The 18,219-nt window shown below is 47.9% G+C and overlaps 8 protein-coding genes across 8 annotated transcripts; 6 read left to right on the top strand and 2 right to left on the bottom strand.

Moving 5' to 3' along the window:
- Positions 1 to 278: 278 nt before the first annotated feature.
- AKAW2_51305A (uncharacterized protein) lies at positions 279 to 1,137 on the top strand (the record flags this gene model as incomplete). Its single annotated transcript, XM_041691220.1, has 2 exons — positions 279 to 573; positions 704 to 1,137. 2 exons carry the CDS (start codon positions 279 to 281, stop codon positions 1,135 to 1,137), a joined length of 729 nt encoding a protein of 242 aa, XP_041544726.1.
- A 4,157-nt stretch (positions 1,138 to 5,294) lies between these two features.
- Positions 5,295 to 5,774, bottom strand: AKAW2_51304S (uncharacterized protein; the record flags this gene model as incomplete). Its single annotated transcript, XM_041691219.1, has 2 exons — positions 5,295 to 5,444; positions 5,499 to 5,774. The coding sequence occupies 2 exons, from the start codon at positions 5,772 to 5,774 to the stop codon at positions 5,295 to 5,297; spliced, it is 426 nt and encodes a 141-aa protein (XP_041544725.1).
- Positions 5,775 to 6,666: 892 nt separating this feature from the next.
- On the top strand, positions 6,667 to 7,685 carry AKAW2_51303A (uncharacterized protein; the record flags this gene model as incomplete). Its single annotated transcript, XM_041691218.1, has 4 exons — positions 6,667 to 6,905; positions 6,959 to 7,122; positions 7,173 to 7,450; positions 7,506 to 7,685. The coding sequence occupies 4 exons, from the start codon at positions 6,667 to 6,669 to the stop codon at positions 7,683 to 7,685; spliced, it is 861 nt and encodes a 286-aa protein (XP_041544724.1).
- A 350-nt stretch (positions 7,686 to 8,035) lies between these two features.
- Positions 8,036 to 9,049, bottom strand: AKAW2_51302S (uncharacterized protein; the record flags this gene model as incomplete). Its single annotated transcript, XM_041691217.1, has 1 exon — positions 8,036 to 9,049. The coding sequence occupies one exon, from the start codon at positions 9,047 to 9,049 to the stop codon at positions 8,036 to 8,038; it is 1,014 nt and encodes a 337-aa protein (XP_041544723.1).
- Positions 9,050 to 10,947: 1,898 nt separating this feature from the next.
- AKAW2_51301A (putative MFS transporter) lies at positions 10,948 to 12,870 on the top strand (the record flags this gene model as incomplete). Its single annotated transcript, XM_041691216.1, has 8 exons — positions 10,948 to 11,169; positions 11,221 to 11,332; positions 11,385 to 11,602; positions 11,650 to 11,694; positions 11,744 to 12,086; positions 12,138 to 12,200; positions 12,254 to 12,458; positions 12,519 to 12,870. The coding sequence occupies 8 exons, from the start codon at positions 10,948 to 10,950 to the stop codon at positions 12,868 to 12,870; spliced, it is 1,560 nt and encodes a 519-aa protein (XP_041544722.1).
- A 595-nt stretch (positions 12,871 to 13,465) lies between these two features.
- On the top strand, positions 13,466 to 14,566 carry AKAW2_51300A (uncharacterized protein; the record flags this gene model as incomplete). The annotated part of the gene is made up of 1 exon (XM_041691215.1): positions 13,466 to 14,566. The coding sequence occupies one exon, from the start codon at positions 13,466 to 13,468 to the stop codon at positions 14,564 to 14,566; it is 1,101 nt and encodes a 366-aa protein (XP_041544721.1).
- A 477-nt stretch (positions 14,567 to 15,043) lies between these two features.
- Positions 15,044 to 15,361, top strand: AKAW2_51299A (uncharacterized protein; the record flags this gene model as incomplete). Its single annotated transcript, XM_041691214.1, has 1 exon — positions 15,044 to 15,361. The coding sequence occupies one exon, from the start codon at positions 15,044 to 15,046 to the stop codon at positions 15,359 to 15,361; it is 318 nt and encodes a 105-aa protein (XP_041544720.1).
- An 850-nt stretch (positions 15,362 to 16,211) lies between these two features.
- AKAW2_51298A (carotenoid oxygenase family protein) lies at positions 16,212 to 17,957 on the top strand (the record flags this gene model as incomplete). Its single annotated transcript, XM_041691210.1, has 2 exons — positions 16,212 to 16,274; positions 16,329 to 17,957. 2 exons carry the CDS (start codon positions 16,212 to 16,214, stop codon positions 17,955 to 17,957), a joined length of 1,692 nt encoding a protein of 563 aa, XP_041544719.1.
- Positions 17,958 to 18,219: the final 262 nt, after the last annotated feature.

Below are 18,219 nucleotides of genomic sequence, written 5' to 3'. Positions count from 1 at the left end.
CTTTATATCCGGCGATGATGCTCTGGATGGGTAGCTGGTATGGTGGTATTGCCATGGTTGATCCTATTGTCAGAACACCCCGCTTGTTGATAGTATCATGATAGCATAACTACTTATCCTGTATAGGGAAGTTCATAAGCTCTGATAAAATCTCCGCTATTATGTCACCATTACTCTGGATATCAACAAAATCGTTATAACAATCCAACTTTCCCTACCGCTAACTAACCCAATCAGCATTCAAGTGATAATCAAATACAAATACTTTCACAAGAACAATGCCAGACCCAGACTCTGTCTCCAACAACTCCTCTTTGCTCTTTTCCTCTGGCGATGAACATAGCAGTGGCCACTACGATGCGGATGATTTCCGCGGAGAAGATGATGATTATTTCCAACAATGTCATATCTGCGGCTACGCGTTCTACTTGAAAAGATATGCACCAGACGAACACGACCTGAATGATTTCCCCTTTGGAAATCCCAAAAACGGTATCTACAAAGCCCAAAAAGTGGAGAATTTGGATATGTATAGCATGGATCAGTCATGGTGGTGGATGCCTCGTCGGATGAGTAAGCTAACCTGCTACCTACCATCATAAGTACTTACTGCGTGAGGTCAACACCAAGGCCAGGGAAACCGCTGGAGGCCGAGAAAAAGTTCTCTGGAGGTTTGATTGCTACTGACATAAATACCCGCCAGTTCTACACAACATTAAAAACGATGGGTGCCAGATATCCGGCGTTACCATACCACGAACAAACTATGGCACCTTCTTTGTACCTTGGAAGAAGACTGATGGTTTGATCTACGAACCTCGTACAAGTGAGGAAAGGCGGAAGGTGGTCATGCCCATGATTACGGTTGTGAACGACGATGGTCACACCCTCATGAGCGAGTATGAAGACGATATTTCCCATGACTGGATGGGATATCCAGTCCACGCACGGTGCTGGGAACTGCTCATGCACCACAAGCTAGGCGATATTGCGAACAAGAACCTGAAGGTTCTCATGCTAGCTTTAATACAGAGGCATGAGGAGAACTCGTGGAGACGGGTGTGTGGAATGCCAGACGAGTGGTTAGGAGGTAGATATGCAAGTTTTATATTCATTCCTTCTGTGCAAGATTCTTGAACACATCGTTGCCTTTGTTGAGTGGACTAATGGTTGAACTACTGCTGTGTCAGACCCGGTCCGGACAGAGTGTGTTAAAACAGCGCTGGAGCAGACTACTCAAAAGCGAACTAGAAGCAAAGGGAAGGTTTCTCAGCCTCATCCGAAGGTTACTCCGAAGGTCCGAGAGTCTATGCTTCTGCTTCTCCCATGGGAAATATTGAATATGGTGTTCGGCTTTCTGCCTTCTCAGGCAGTTATCAATGTACAAAGAGCCCTCCATCTAACCTTGGACGATGACTTCTGGCACTCCCGGATAAGCACGAAAATCTTCCATGAAGTGAAGACACCTAGGCCCCGAATTAATTGGAAACACTTATGCCTGAAACTGGAAAGACGACTCGAGAAGTCGGAGGCGTTAGCTACACGGCAGCACCTACTGACTTGTTTAGATGAGATATATTTATTGTGTAGCACTAATCAATACGAGTCTAACTAATAATCAATAGATAACTGATACTCGGTTATTCATTTAGAAGATATTTTGCGAAGTAGTAGAGGTCAGTAGGAATCAGTATGCCCTATACTCAATGGCAATTTGCATCCCTCGAGAACAAGCCAGATTGTAACAGTAAAAACGCCACAGTCCTCCATCATTGGGACCCCCGAGATTGTCCCGAAGATTTCGTCCTCGGCAGATACGTAAGCGCAACATGACCGAGCTTATTACCACATTCTGGGCCAGTTGTCGATATAATATTGCCAGTACGCTAACCGCTAGGGCGAAAACAACTATATATCGCATCTATCTGGTCACCTGATAGATATATGTTCATACTATGTATGACAATAGGTATCTGGCGCCGCTTGCAGCATCTACGCTCATGATATCAACCCCATTGAGCTGAAATATATCATGTAGGGTCTTTCAGTGATTTCTGTCTTCCGCCTAGTATGAGATCATAGGACATCTCTGGATGGGCAATTGGCCGCGCACAGTTCTCTCAAAGTTCGTTACCATGGATATATACTTGGGTTGGATAGGGACGTGCCTTTGCTAAGCCTCCGGACTTCGGACTCCTTGACAGAGATATTCTGAGGTTATCAAGTTTCGACGTTGTACCTTTGTGTCATGAACCGCTCTATTCCTTGTCATTGACTTGAAGCTGATTCATCACTGATAGCCCTTTTACTAAAGTTTTATGCGGGAAGGAAGAACTTCTTGTTTTCCTTATAGAAGCTGTAATGGACGGGTGCATTCGGTCTTGCATGGTTAGGCAATGTGACGGACTCCAGCGATATGAAGTCGCTCAAAAAAGGAGAGCCGCACCATGGGACAAGCTTCATCTTGAGAGACTGATGTGACTGTAGGGAGGAGCTGGGCTACGTTTCCGCTCATAATGACTTTTCTGAATGATTAGTGAAAGTAATGAGCGGATTGGTGCAAATGCTTTCATTTATTTGTGTGGCCTTCTCGAATAAGGCTTCTTATAGACTAAAGCTTTTTCGTTCCGTCGTTGAAGCCGTACAAAGAACAATGCTTGCCTTTAGTAAGTAAAACTGATGTAGTTCGAGCCAGGATATCTTGTAGAAAGTGAGCAGTGATCTCGACATATCTTCAGGGCTCTCTGGATCATCAAATAGCTCCGATGAGTCACGTAAGGTTAATTTGTGGTAGTCTCTGTCTTTAAGGATCAAGTATCTTGCCGTAAGCTGTGGCCATGTGAAGGGGTTTCAGGAGCACTTCATCCGTGTCGCTGGTAGTCATACCCATTGCATCTAGAAAAACCTTTCGCTCCTATCTCCTAGAGTTCGTCATTCAACAAATTCGTTGATGGGCTTTGGTAATATTGAGCGCCCTCAAGACAATTAGTTCCAAAGATTCAGTTCAGGCTTTTCTTCTTTCGGTATTCCTCTGGGTCTCCGTCGTTAGATGACCCACTTCAAGGAAGCATTGATTGTCAACGTCTTCTCCCATCTCAATTTCCAAACGAAATCTCCAATCGGTTCTTACTCCATTTAGCAGTGAACAAATTGAGTATTTTCCGAGTCATCTCGTCTTGCTCATGATTCGACGCTCTAACAATCAATAGCGGGTTTCGCCTGTTTCGATGATATTATCATATCGTCCCGTTGTTATGTGCCAGTAGCAATTCTTATATATGTCTATGCTTTGAATTCATCATCCTCATACAAAGCGTATCTGATTGCCTGTCTTGCTTGTCGGGTAGCAGATTGTTTATTGCCAGATTTGTCGATATCTGACACCCCCAGGATGTCCCTCTTAGTCCTTCTTATAACAGATAGTAATTCTGCTGCGATAAATGAAGAATGCATGCCATAGTTGTAATAATGCTGGTATGTCCGTAAGATTTACCTTGTACTCTTCAGATCGTTGTGCACAATCCTTCCTGGGTTAGTATTGTGAGCCACATCCCACTGACATTCTCGGCTGAACTTCGCTATGTAGCACAGAAGCATATGCCCGTTAAGAATATCTAACAAGGCAATATCGAGAGCTATAACTCTTTAATACCAGTGTATGGTCCAAAATCGCTTTCTGCTTCTCGAGACTTTGCCCGAACATCTCCGCTACTGGGAAGTAACGGGTTAAAGTAGTAACCTATCTCCCACGCACTTTGAAGGAACTCCGGTTTTTAACACCGTAGTGTTGTACTTGTTCGTATGGATTAACGGTGCCTTTTTTCTTACAATCTTCGTATCCCTCCTTTGGCAACACATGCATGTTCTTTCGGGAAACATAACAAACTCAAGTACTATAAAAGTCTTATATTAGCCACGTACGGAATTATCGACGCTGCGAAGAGAGAACGTACAGTTGCTATATGCAATGGCCCAGCAGCACAGACAACGGCCCATTGGGCCAGCTGGTAAAGGCAGAACAAGACCACTCTGAGACGACGGAACCTCAGCGGTCCATAAGATCTACTAGAAGTGAATCAAGTGTGCCGAATGACAACACCATATTCACTCATAATTAAACTATTCAACAAGGTTGGCCCATTGAGCTGCCCATTGGGCTTGCTGGATAGCAATTGTGAGATGAAACCAGCAAAACGCCGAGACTGTTTTTAACAGTGGCCCACCGAGCAGTCAATATAGGCCCATAGGGCTACTATAAGAGATTTTGGTGATCCATACACCTACGCAAGGTTAGTGTTCGTTTAACGTCTTGGACTTGGTATTCTATTATTAGCGAAAAGGGAAAGAGACGGTATGGAAGGGAGAGAGTATTTAAAAAAAAGATGGGAATGCAAAGTGGAAACGCAATTAAGGAAGACTGCACTCACCTTTCCCGTCGTTTCTTTATATCTGGAACATGTCCATGGTGTCAATTGGGGCTTCACATAGCAACCCGGAATATAAACGGAAGCCCCCTTACCAAACCCAATTTGGGCTTCGTCGATAGGATATATATTTTCATCGACATCATTAAGGCAGTTTGGCGAATTCAGATGTATTGAATATATTCCCAACTTGCCCAGTTCGGCGACTTAGTATCCAGGTATACTCATAATAGAAACCTTTTCGGGAGTGCTAGACAATCTTTTTTTTTTTTCGGAAGAATGGACCGGTTATTCTATTTTAAAGACCAATACTTTATATTTTATTAAGTTATCTAAGTTGAGGGGATAATGCAGAAGGAAGATTACGAAGGACAAAAGCAGTGTTTTATATCTCTCCCCGAGTCAGAGAATGGCAATGAATAATTATAGGAAATGAAGTAATTGGCCATTCAATCAGCGCACAGTCAATATATCAGTGATCGGTTGCAGTGATATCCGGAGAGTAAAGAGAGAATCATCAGGGTTTATGTGAATACATATCGTAGTTCCCTTGGATGAGGCGGAGAGGAAAGGGAATGCCAACTATTGGGTTGCAGTGCTTAGGGTAGGCCAGTATCAGAACGTGAATGGCTTCGTCCTCGGGTCTTTGACACTTGAGCACGATCATCCCTTGATTGAGAGAATGTAACTTTAAAGACATGATAATCAACCCTGCGTGAAATATCATAACTTGAACCACGTTTAGCCTTCACCCTTACATGCTCAAACCCTCCAGCTGCGCGAGAAGCTTTCCGGAGTACATCGGTTACAGATCGCATCCGTATCGCCGTCCATGGTCTTGCCCCATACTCCGTATATTGCTTTGCTCAATTAGCAGCTCTCGTCGATGCGGTTCGAGCTGCTCAAGTACAGACGTATACCTAGGCCCACGCATATCCAGACTTCCTTGATCATGCGCGTTTTCCATTTCCTGCACATGAGCCTGAGCAGCACCGAGCTTGGGATCTCGGGCACCAGGCTCTTCAGAACGGGGTGACAAGACTTGCGATTTCACTGGGGCGACGGAAGACGTACTGGATTTTGATGTTGTAATGCCTCAAGTGTGCCCAGTTTTTCTCTGATCATCCTATTCTCCCTGCGTTGTGCTTCAATAATACTCCTGAAAGCCGACAGCCCTTTACAATGCATTTGCTCCATGGTCACCTTCAAGTCTTGTTGTGTCCTTTCAGCGGCGGCAAACTTGGCGTTAATCTCCGCAGTGTTCTGGCGCAGCATCTCGGCGGATTCTCTGTCCTCTTCTGTGAGAGGTTCTTTCATCATTACCCGAAGCTCATCGAGCTCTCCCTCCATCTAGATTGTCCCTTGGTCAATGCGTCTTCAACGGCGTTTCCAGCGTCTGTCTCATCTAAGGCTTTCTTTTCTTTGCCATTTCATGTTGAAAAGCGAGTAGCTTCTTCTCTTTGATTGAATGGGAAGCCGCATAGAGATTAATTAGAAGCATTGCGGACTCATAGGTATTGTCATGCCAATGGTGTTGTGGGCCTGCTGCAATCATATCTCCCCATTATTCTGGGGTGTTGATAAATTGCTTCTCTCTTTTGTCACCGTCGGCCGGGTCGACACGATCCCACATAGTAGTGACTAAGATGCTATTCCTCAAAGCATCTTTACCACATTGCTTCTTCAGCATAAAGAGGGTTTTTTTTTTGGCTTAGCCGGGCATCCGGTTATACATGGTCCGATATAGATACAGGATGCCATTCAGAACAACCTTATTGGAGAAGAATTGGGCGAGCCATCTGACAATCTCTATCAGAACTTCGCTATCTGTTCGGTTTTTGTCGTCGAACACAGATGTACTGAGATATCCCCGCAATCAAAAGGTATTGGCTAGTATTATGTTAGCTTTTAGACCGTGAAATGGGACGCGTACAATAGAGTCTCCTTACAAAAGCAATATAAACTGGTAGCGAATAGTGAGTGCAGCATAAGGCCTTTGCAGAACACAACATAAACCTCAGTATTGATAGAAACTCGCTTTGCTGGTATAGGGCCAAAAGTGAATGGTGAAGTGGTTACAGTTGGGTGATGTACTTGACTGCCTTCTAAACCTCAGGCAATGATGACAGACTTCCCACCTCATCCAGCAACTTGTTCCTTCCTTCTACCCTCACTTATTTCCCTCCCCAGAAAATTGCCATCCACCTTCCCTACCTCGTTTCATCTATCATCTATTCAGAATATGTCTACCTCGTCTACCATGGCACCAGGGGTTCTTTCACGCTCTCCTTCTCCGGAGCCACCCCTCAGTGTCAAGCTTCCGAGACCAAAAGCCCAGAAGTTAGTCGCTGAAATCGTCAAGTTTGTTCCATCAACGGTTAACTATACTGAGTTAACGTACGAAGAAGTTGAGCCTGAGGACGGTTTGCTCGTCGCTAGGACACTGGCAGAACATCCAGAAATCGAGAGAAGAACATCTAGGTAAGCGCCCAGATAAGTATACATATTAGCTTACCAACAATGTCCTGCTTTAGAGTCAGCTACAATTCTTTGGAGAAGACCCTCTGGGTTCGTGCGATGCCGACATATCTTCACGACGCTCATCAACAGTGGGTTATGTCTGCCATGTTGGATTGGGCTTATAACGGCTCGGTGAAGAAAGGAGAGCATCTCAGGATTACCTTCGGTGTGGGAACTAGTGAGTCTTAGAATACCTAATAACTCAATTGTTCTGACGAAAAGATCTAGCATTTGAAATATTTATCGGTGCTTACGCATCTTCGTCGAAAGAGCCAGATTTATACCTTTCCGCCCGTCCCGATAGAATACCATCAGTTGTGATTGAATCAGGATGGACCGAAAGTTTTCCATGTCTCCGAATCGACAAAGACTTGTGGTTACGCGGCACACTTGAAGTACAATATGTCATACTTTTAAAGTGGAGCAAGGTGCGTAATGATAAGGTCAAAGGATGGATTGAAGTCTGGGGACGTGGAAACACAGGTAGCCTCCTTATTCGTGAGCTGGTAGGTATATTTCTACTTCTTTGTTAAGTCACTTTTACTGATTTTGGATGAATAGGTCGTATTTCCGAAACCTGATCCTCGACCTATCGAAGACTCTATCCGCTTTACAAAACAACAGTTGTTTGGTGAAATCCCTGTGTCAAACCCATCCACCGTGCTTCCCCTTGAGGTTCCAAGGCTACGAGAAATTGCTGAAAAAATTCTGGTGAACTTGATGGGGCTCAGCCCATGTTAGCATCGTCATTGAAGGTTGCTATTGCCGGTTGTTTCTATGGACACTACTACGATGATGGCCGCTACGAAACAGCAGTTGTTTGGTGCAAACCCCGTGTCCAACCCATCCACTGTGCTTTCCCTTGAGATTTCAAGGCCTCGGAAAATTGCCGAGGAAACTTTGGTGGTCTTTATGGGGCTCAGCCCATGTTAAAGTCGTAATAGAGGATTGCTATTGCCGGTCGTTTCTATATATACTACAATGATGGCTGCAGATCAATAGAAAAAAAAAAGAGAGTATTATTACCGAAACTGACGTCCAGAGAAGCAGGGCTTACGATAGAACCGTAGATAAAATCCCCACATAATCGATCACCACGAAGGAGGAAACTCCTCCACGAACTCGATAGGAGCCGAGTCAGGCACAGTCGCCCAATTAGCCAGTCTAACCGCATCCTGATTTAGCAACCTATCAATGTGCCACAGATGAACCTCTTTCCCCTGTACATAGCAACACCTCACCTCCTTCAGCAACGCCTCCCATAAGTCCCTATTCTTGATCGGTCTGCCACCAGCATTTTTCCAATCCCTTGTAAGCCATTTGCGGATCCAAAGTGTTGCATTGTTGACAACATAAGTTGAGTCCGTAGCGACAACCACGCTGTCAAACGTATTACCGTCATGAGACAGATACTTCAAGGCTGCAATAACAGCTCGCAGCTCTGCACGAGTTCTCGTCTGTTGATGATAGACTCTTGTTGGGCCCATCAACTCAAGGCGACCAGCAACCCCACCAGTGATATTGCGTGATGGGTTCTGAGGTCTATATACGAAAGACCAGCCAGCTTTGGCATAGTTCCCATCCCCCTTCCAATTATCATGGCAAGCGCCAGCTGTATATACCAGGCACTGGTAGTGGTTCTCTCTTCCAACGAATCGACGTATCGAAGGCCTGCCCTCCGATACGAAAACGAGAGGTTTGAAGAGTGATCGTGGAGTATCCTCTGGTGTTGGAGGGAGGAATCTCTGCGGGAAAACGGGCTGAATTCGGCTTTCTTTGCCGTGTCGGCCCTTATGTCTCTTGTTGGACTTTCGGTCTGGCTCATCAATCTCCATTGATAGAGGGTTCATCGAGGGTTGTTGTCTCTCGTTTCTGGTGGCTTTGGTAGAACTGTTGTTGTCATTATAAGCATCACCAGCTTCCTCCATTTGGATGTCCTGAACAGCATGGTTATTATAGTCATCGCCTGCTTCCCACATTTCGATGTCCTCTCTCATCTTGCTGTAATCCACGCAGCACATAGCGCAGATCACGAGGAGGTGTTCGCGACATACAAGCCTCCCTCCATCGATGGTAAGGGGAGAGGAGGGTCGGTCGAACTTCATCTTGAGGACGATTGAGTACCTTCCTTGTCTGGGGCTTCGATGCGTGATGAGGGGAGACCTTTGGTGCCCGAAGAAACTAATAAGGATTGTTCAAGTGGCAAGTTGCTTAAATGTAAGTACAAAGGCGTCGACTGTTATAAAAGGAATGGGAAATTCCTAGGCTGCGAAGCGTAAAGTTATGCTACGATAAGCATCTACCAACTAGCGTCAGACCTCTTAGAGGCTGTTTATATGGGTGTGAGTTGTCCCTTGATGGATGAACCTGCGTGGGAGAGTTTCTCTTTATGGAACCTCCCGTAGATAGCGGGATCTTTCACGGAACCCTGCTGAGGCCTATATATATTCACTAGACATCATGCAGGCGACGGTATGGGACTTGGAAGGTATCTTCATAGCAGGTCTTTCATGGCGGTACAAATCATCATGCTGAGTTTTGAACTGATCAGCAGGGCTATCTTCATCACTGGTTCTGCTGGTGCCTTTGACTCATTCTGGAGTGAAGGATGCATTTTCAGTTACCGCTGATCTGTGAATATAGTATGTGAAAGACTTCGCCGGAGTTATCCAGCAGATGTTGTCATGATTATTCTCTTAGTAGCAGTAGGCACTCTACGACAGACATTTTCTTTGTCGAAAGGGTAGATCAAGAGAAAACGTCTTGAATGTGGAAAAATATCAGAAGGACAAACAAAGGACATGTCACCCACTACCCGTCTTCTGAGCGAGAAAAACCAGATTCATCGATTATTGGTCAGTCAAGTATCCTTGGCCGTTTGCATGTCATTCTTCCGATCGGGTTCCTGGATCGGCCGTTAGTCCCTATCCTGTGTCATTGTCCCCACTATTCGGAAGTTGAGTTCTCCGAGAACATGGTCCCTGGAAGGTGGAATAATCCACTCGAGCAAGCTGAGCAAGTAATTACGTGTGAAGAATCGTCTGCTGTTTGTTCCGACTGGTGATGATTCCACGTGCTATGGTGGGGAGCATTCCAACTAACCTTAATACTAAATTCTGAGTGCATATGGCGGACACGTCAATTAGGCTGAAAGTTTGTAGCTTGGCGGAAGGGTCCCCGGTCATAGGCAAGAACCGTGAATGGTGAAAGCTCGAGCGTTGAAAGACTGGCAAGTATCAACACACACATGATATCTGATGACAGGGCACGCATGTTGAGACCGGAGACCTGAACTCTGGATCCCAACAGGCCTGCGACAGGTTTTGATCGTCGGGGGAAGAGGCAAAATGAGCGGACGGCGCACTCTTCTCAGGCAATCCGCACACTGAGTGGGCACTATTACGAGTTTGAGACCTAGTCACCATCATCGAGCAGCGGAACAGGCTTGGCAACCCATTGTTTTCGCCTCCCTTCATGGCTTTTCCCTTACGGAACCTGTCCGTGGAGTGGGTCATATCACGGCACCAATCTTATCAATCAGTCACAATGAGCAGAATATGGCCAATGAAAGTAGACTACTGCCACAGCTTCAATAATATTAGCACACCACATGCTCCAGCAAATCGAGGTTTTCACAGATGCCAAGCCTAATATCGCAATCCTAAGACAGGCGGCTTTCCTTGAAAGGGATGCTTTTGCGACAATCGGAGAAACACGGGCATCTTATCTGATGGTATCTCCTTGGCACCATGGGTCCGATCGGTGAGAAAAGAAGCTTTAGCTTGTCTGAGCACGCTTGCTCCCTGCTGCTAGCATTCCTATAAAGACTGTGTCGATCCATTCCTCTCTTCGCTGCCCGCCTTATGTTCTTGTGCGACGGAAAATTTGCTGAGTATTATTGCAAAAGAGGAACGACTGCACAAAGGCCGCCAAATTATATCATCAGACTAATCGTGAGCCTGATAACGTCTGGTTGGTGGTTTATCTGCCTTCGCCTTGCAATATGGCGACCGACAAGAAAGTCACCGAGGTTGCAACTGCAGAGCCTACCTCTTCAGACTCGTTCCATTCAACAGACAACAACACAGTGATGGACAATGCAGATGGAAAACGGCCGCCACCGTTGCTCGCTAAGCTGATTGCCGTGTTTGTTATTTCCTGCATTAGTTTTGGGTCCCACTGGAGCAGCGGCGTTGTAGGAGCGATGAAGAGTACTCTGAAGAAGGTAATTACACACTGCTTTCAACTCTGGAGACATTGCTGACCTTCGCTGTAGCAAATGCACATCACGAATACTCAATTCTCGTTACTCGAAGCCAGTGAAAACTTCATGGCTACCGTCCTTCTTCTACCGGGTGGTATTGTGACCGACAGAGTAGGAGGTGCTCGTAAGTATACCATACCTTTGTCGCACAGTCTGCAAAATCTAATCTGCCACAGGGATGATTGTTTATGGCAATATTGTGTATACCATTGGATCCATACTAGTGGCTGCTGCAACCACAGTTCGATCCTTTAAGTTCATGGTCGGCGGAAGGATCATCCTCTCCCTGGGTGACATTGCTACCCAAACGGCACAGTACAAGATGTTCTCGTCGTGGTTTCCTCCAAGCAATGGATTCGCCTCGACCCTTGGTTTTGAACTGGCAATTGGCAAAGTAAGCAGATCACCACACACGGCATGTAATGAAGCTGACCGATCCAGATTGGAGGGTTTGTAGGGAAGTCAACAGCAAACATCATCGCTAAGGTATGCATACCATCAACAATAAAGCCTTTTATCTCCTGACACTGAACAGAATACCGGTAATTTCGCTTGGGTCTTTTGGACATCCGTCTTCATGAACCTTTTCACGAACGCAGCAACTTGCTTCTTCTGGCTGTTCAATCGTTATTGCGAGAAACACTTCCGTGGTCGCGAAGACAAGGCAACTCAGGAAACTCTGACCGAAAAGAACAGGAAGTTCGAACTCCGCAAGATGTTCCAATTGCCGTGGATGTTCTGGGCTATCCTCGCCTTCTCAATGTTCCAGACTAGCACCGCCAGTGTCTTCAGCTCGAACGCCACAGAGTTAGCTGAGAAGAGATTCAATGTCGATGCAATCAAGGCGGGATGGTACAGCTCTTTAGCCCAATATGCAGGTAGGTCACCAACTGATTTTACGTTACAAGAGATATCGCTGACCAAGCCAGGATTCTTCCTTGTACCCTGCTTGGGAGTTTTTATTGACATCCTCGGCCATCGTGCCTCTGTTCGTAAGTACTTAACTCATGCTGCTGAGCTACAGTTTACTCACGGATTATCGCAGTATGCGTGTGCGGTTTGGGGATCTTTATCGCCATGGTATTGGTGAACTTCGCCGAGTCCAAACAAGGCACAGCCGCGGCATTCGGTATGTACGCGGTTGCGGTTTCACTGGGTCCAACATCGATCATCGACGGCATTCGTACGTCTCTTTGGCACCAGTCGGTCTTTGGCTCTGCGTACGCACTAAAGGTTACCATGAATAACGCGTATGACCCCTTAGCAACCAAACGAGCATAGAGAACCCAAGGACTAACCAATGGCTTTAGGATGACGATTATTATCGGCATCATTACAGGTGCACTTCAAGATGCTGATGATGATTCCTACCGTCGATCCGTGCGGGTCTACCTCTTTCTGGCCATCTGTTGCGCGATTGTTTCGATCGTCCTCCTGATCGGTTCCATTATCGGTCGGGATCTTGCTCCTCTGCAATGGACCCGCAAGCGACGCATGGCCTCCGGAGCTGAGTACATCGGCAAGCTTCGGGAACATCATCTGGTGACACACTACCAGCGTAGCAGGATGATCTCCATCTGCTGCTTCACTGGTTTGGTGTTGCTTGTAATGGGAAGCTGGGCGGCATATATCTGGGGAGCAGTGACAGGAAATAATCCTTGATAACGGCCGTTCCCATAATGTGTTGAATAGATTTGATAATAATAACGATAATAATAAAGCTTAACCTAGACTGTGATGTTCGAAAGGTATTTACAAGAAGATATAGAAATGGGAAGACGAGATGGACTGGTGGCTATTGGGAGATACCACGCTAAGCTAGATCGGGTTTAGCCATCACCTGTACCGGCACTAAGCCAAGATCGGCCGGCTGGACGACGCCGGCAGATCTCCAGGAAGCTGGGCATCTTTGCAACAACTGGCCATTTTCCTGCCGAGTTGAATATCCTAGGCAGCGTATTTAGTCCCTTGGGTGTTTAGGATCCCCCGCTATGCTCGCAGTTTATCCCATATAGCTTTACGGCGACCGGGGAACACGACGCCCTTCACATGTTTGTTGACTTTGCTTGCCGGACAGAAGGATTCGAGCATCCCCCCGCCAACATCCATGAGAGACATTCGCCCAGATCGACTTTTGCTCTGAACAACTTCTCCCCTCTATTTCTGTTGATCGTACCCTCCTAATATCAGTTATAAAACATTCGTTGCTTCACATAGTGACATACCTGACAAGATCGCCGGGGACACCTTGGTGCCAATGCGTCTTCCGCCCGAAATCATTCAACTCATTATTGAGTCTATCATCCCTCCAGATCCGCCGGTGGCGTATCCCGACTTTTCAGGAGAAATCGATACCTTGGTCAACTTGACATTGGTCTCGCGATTTACTTGCCAGATCGCAAGACGACTTCTCATTAATCACTGTCTTCTGATTGACGATGAATGGTTATTGGGGCAACTGCTCGAATGTGAGCCACCAGAACTTGTCAACCGAAGGCCAAATGATACGGGGGCACAAGTACAGAAAAGTACTGCAGCTGGCCTTGTACTGGTGTTGGATGAGCCCGATAGGCTCCCGGTTGCGCGAGACATCGAAACGCTCTCGTTTTACCTATGTCACCGCTTGACCAGGCTGGTGATTGATTTACCCCTGCGCTTCTATAACCCATCAATCCCCGAGTTGGAGGTGCGCCCCATGCTACGCGAAGCGTTCAAGCGCTTGACACTATTAGAGGAATTCTGTTCAGCTGCAGACGACCTTTGCCTTGATACGCAAAAGCTACCCTACATTTGGGAGACCCCTTCCGACCAACTGGAGGAGGCGGATTATGAACCAGCGGTGTGGTCACTATGGCCTCGTCTGCGCCGTCTCGCCCTGTGCGAAGTTGATGTTACATCCATGCAATTCATCGGGGGGCTACGCCGGTGTTCGAAGCTGACACACCTGGTCCTTGTTGCACCTTCTGGCTTGGATCGCGATGTTCGGTCTGGCTGGCAGTCAACTGACTTCTTGCCCTCACTCGAACGGCTCCTGATTGCAGATTCAGCCGATGAGTTTGAGATGGTTAATGGCAAGGACCATCTCGGAGATGACAAAGGATTTGTACGGCAACTATTTCAGTGCTACAAGTCGCGAGAGTCGGGAAAGCAGAGATACTTTTCCAATGACGAGGAATGTGTTGAGTTCGACTCGCTCGTCAAGAAAATAGCTTTTCCCGTGCCAAACTATCGTAAAGGGGATGACGATATCATCTGCCACGGATGGCTCCTCGATGCCAGTATAGACGGGACTATTTGGACTGAACCATATGGTATCGGTAGTCGATATATGTTAGCAAGAAATACATATACCACGTGAGACTGGATTCGCTATCCAGGAAACAAACCGTGGTGGCTGAGGCGCGATGTGGCCAATCGGCCTCGGGTCTGCGGGGGAATGCCGCCGGGGTTTCCAATCCTAGGTTCGGTTCACCTCCACCTCCACTTCCGCATCACTAATCCGCACTGGCTCGGTAGCCTGCGGGATTCCTCCACTCTGCTTATTGCTGACTCGGGAGGGGCATCTTCCTCGGAGCCCTCCTCAGCTCCGCTCCTGAGTTTTCTTCGTTCCTGTTCCTCCTCTCAGGAGATCAATGGTCCCTGATTCCGCCCGTGTGGATGATTCCCGCTCCAAGCTCAGTCACAAGCAGCCATCGAATGCTCCGACCCCGCATGGTTCCAGTCATTTCTGTTTAGTGTATGCAGCTACAACCAACAGCGTGTTGCTTATTTGCTCCAGCCTCGTGGGTTACACAACTATGCAGGCCTCTACCGACAACCGAGCCATGGACGGGGTATGGAATTGTCAATTTTGCTCGGCAGTCTTTCATCGCTTAGACCATCACAAGCGACATATAGCTACCCGTATGATATACACACTTTTTGGAAGCAAGGGCCGTGGGTGGTGCTGATGAATGGCGCTCAGATAGCTCACAGAAGCCTTTCAGATGTGGATTCTGCGGCTCTCATTACAAACGAGGGTGTGTATGCTATGCATAATGGATCAATGCATGAACTGACGTTGGAGGTTTGTCAAGAGATGTCTTGCGGCGACACTGGAAGTCTTGTTCTGCCCGTATACATGCCGGTCAGGCCATCCCAGGGCCTCGAATAGGCGGCAAAGAACGGCATGCATGTGATGTCTGTGCCAGGCTAAAGAAATCCTGTGATGGGGGGCAGCCATGCTTAGAATGCGCCACGCGGAGGAAGGAATGCACTTACTTGCGACTGCAGGAGAGCGGGGGAGCTCCGCGCAACCAGCACACCCCTTCGCCGACTTTCAACCAATCGCAGCCCGAACCCATAAACTCAATACCCGATTCAGCGCTTCCCACATGGGATCTAGGGCTCCAGCCATACTATCCAGACCATCCGACGAGACTAAAGGCTCGCGCACTACGCGACGGCGTCCAGACAGAGGGATGAATCGAGACGGCCATTTTACGAGGAGGGGCGTCAATTAAAAGTGTGGTATTTCGAGGAATAAGCCATCTACTTGGAGTTTGGGAACACCAGCAAATAGAGCATGGCAGGGCTTTCTAAAGCACTACTATCATTAGATTGTATATAAGGACTTAGGCTCTTGCGCTTATTGCGGGCTTGTGGCTATCATCAGCGTATGAATTCTATCAGGCATGTGAGAAATGGATAATACCGAATGCAGGTCAGAAAAGTTACCTTTAATGGACACCACTGCGAGACAGGCAACCCTCCACCGTAAGCAAGACGGTGATATGACAGCTCCAACTCCGGCGGAATTCCCCCACCGCTATGCTCGGGCCATTTCTTTGAGCAGCAACAAAGTTGACCATAGCCACCTCACAACCCACTCCTCGCTAGAGTCAGGCAGATAAATAGTACGTGAATCCACCTCTCATTCTTCTTGAATTCATCACGAACCACTCCAACAGAAATCACCTTCAGCTCACCGCACACGCAGCAATTCTCAGCGCCTTGCTCACACAATGTCCGCCATACAGGAAACTCGCGTTGAAGACCACTTCAACAATTGGCCCAATGTCCAAGGCGTAAGTCTTTCTCCTTGATACACCTACCTTCTTCACTAACATTCTATCTCACAGTTCGACGCCAACTACGAGGAGAAAACACCCATCGAGCTCCCCGTCGAAGGCCAGATTCCCGCCTACGCAGCTGGTGTCCTCTATCGCACCGGACCAGGCAAATACAAGGTCGACACCGTCAATGGAGAGACCTTTCAGGCCAGTCACTGGTTTGATGGCTTCAGTGAAACCCACCGATTCCAGCTCCTAGCGCCTGACAGCACCCACCCATCAGTGCGTGTCTTGTACAACTCCCGCTTCTCCACCGACGCTCTCATCGAGCAAGTAAGACAGACCGGTGAGATGCACAAACTCAGCTTCGGCCAAAAGCGAGATCCCTGCAAGGTCGTATACCAAAAGGTCCAGACGGAGTACGAACCCGAAGAGAAACCCACTTCCACGGCCGCAAATATCGGAGTCACTCTGAGCATCAACATGCCAGGCCTCGCCGATAACTCCACCAACAATCACCGCTGGGACACATCTTCCGGGATCAAAACCCTGCACGCAAAAACCGACTTCAACGCCTTCAAGCAGCTCGACCCGGAGACCCTCGAGCCCATCACCCTCGCCAGCCAGCAGAACCTCCACCCCGACCTGAAAGGTCCCAGCACAGCCGCACACGCCCGCTCCGACCCCAAGACCGGCGACATCTTCAACTACAACCTGGAATTTGGCCCGGTCAATACCTACCGCATCTTCCGCACCTCCGCATCAACCGGCGAAACCACCATCCTGGCCACCTTCCCCGCAACCCCAGCATACCTACACTCCCTCCTCATCACAGCAGACTACGTCGTCCTCTGCGTCTGGAACGCCCACATCTCCCCCGCCGACTTCGGCTCCAACTCCACAAGCTTCCTCGACGCCATCAAGCCCTTCGACCCCTCCCTCCCAGCAACATGGTACGTTGTCGACCGCACCGGAGAACGAGGTCTCATAGCCACATACACCAGCCGACCATTCTTCTGCTTCCACACCATCAACGCGTGGCAGGAAACAACCCAGAATGGTGACACCGACATCGTCGCCGAACTAGTCACCTTCGACACCGCAGACTTCATGCACAAACTCTACTACGAGTGCCTCCTCTCCGACTCTCCCCACGCCAAACCCAGAACAGACGATACTTGCTCATCTATCTCCCGCTTCCGACTCCCTGCTATCCCATCACCATCATCATCATCATCAACACCTAACCCCGAACCCCAAACCCCCCAAGAAGCCCTCCTCGAATCCACCTCCTGCAAACCCTTCTCCCCCGAACTCCCCACCATGCACCCGGCCTACGTAACCCGCAAACACCGGTACATGTACGCCGTCGCAGACACAGGCAAATCCACGCTCTTCGACAGCATCATCAAATTTGATAACGAATCTGGGGAAACGAAGGTATGGTCCCATCATGCCCAGTCCCCCGGGGAACCGATCTTCGTTCCGAACCCGGATGGTGTGGAGGGGGATGGAGATGAGGATGATGGAGTGTTGCTTAGTGTGGTGTTAGATGGGTTGACGGGGAAGAGTTATTTGCTTTGTTTGGATGCAAGGAGTTTGGTCGAGTTGGGGAGGGCGAGGGTGGCTGGACCCGTGGCGTTTGGGTTTCATGGCCAGTATGTGCCGGTTAGGGGGTTGCCGACGGGGGATTATTAGGTGGTTTTTTCTTTGTCTGGGGGGTGAGGGGGTAGTAGTGGAGGGAGGGTGCAGGGGTGTAGTTGTGGTTGTGGGAGAAATTGTTGCGATCTGACTGATCCTGGTCTTAAGGAGCTTGTTGGTATTTTTTGTGATATAATCGTAGTATGATAATGGCAGAATGTTATATATGTGTTATTGTTAGAAGATATGAAAGGTTGAGTCCATGTAACTTTTCACGGACATTCTTAATCCCCATCTAGCATTTGGTATGCTTCTATTG

The sequence above is a fragment of the Aspergillus luchuensis genome, chromosome 5 (genome assembly GCF_016861625.1).
Source record: "Aspergillus luchuensis IFO 4308 DNA, chromosome 5, nearly complete sequence".
NCBI classification, from domain to species: Eukaryota; Fungi; Ascomycota; class Eurotiomycetes; order Eurotiales; family Aspergillaceae; genus Aspergillus; species Aspergillus luchuensis.
Note: the sequence above shows the minus strand (reverse complement) of the source record. Positions and strands in the feature narration are given on the sequence as shown.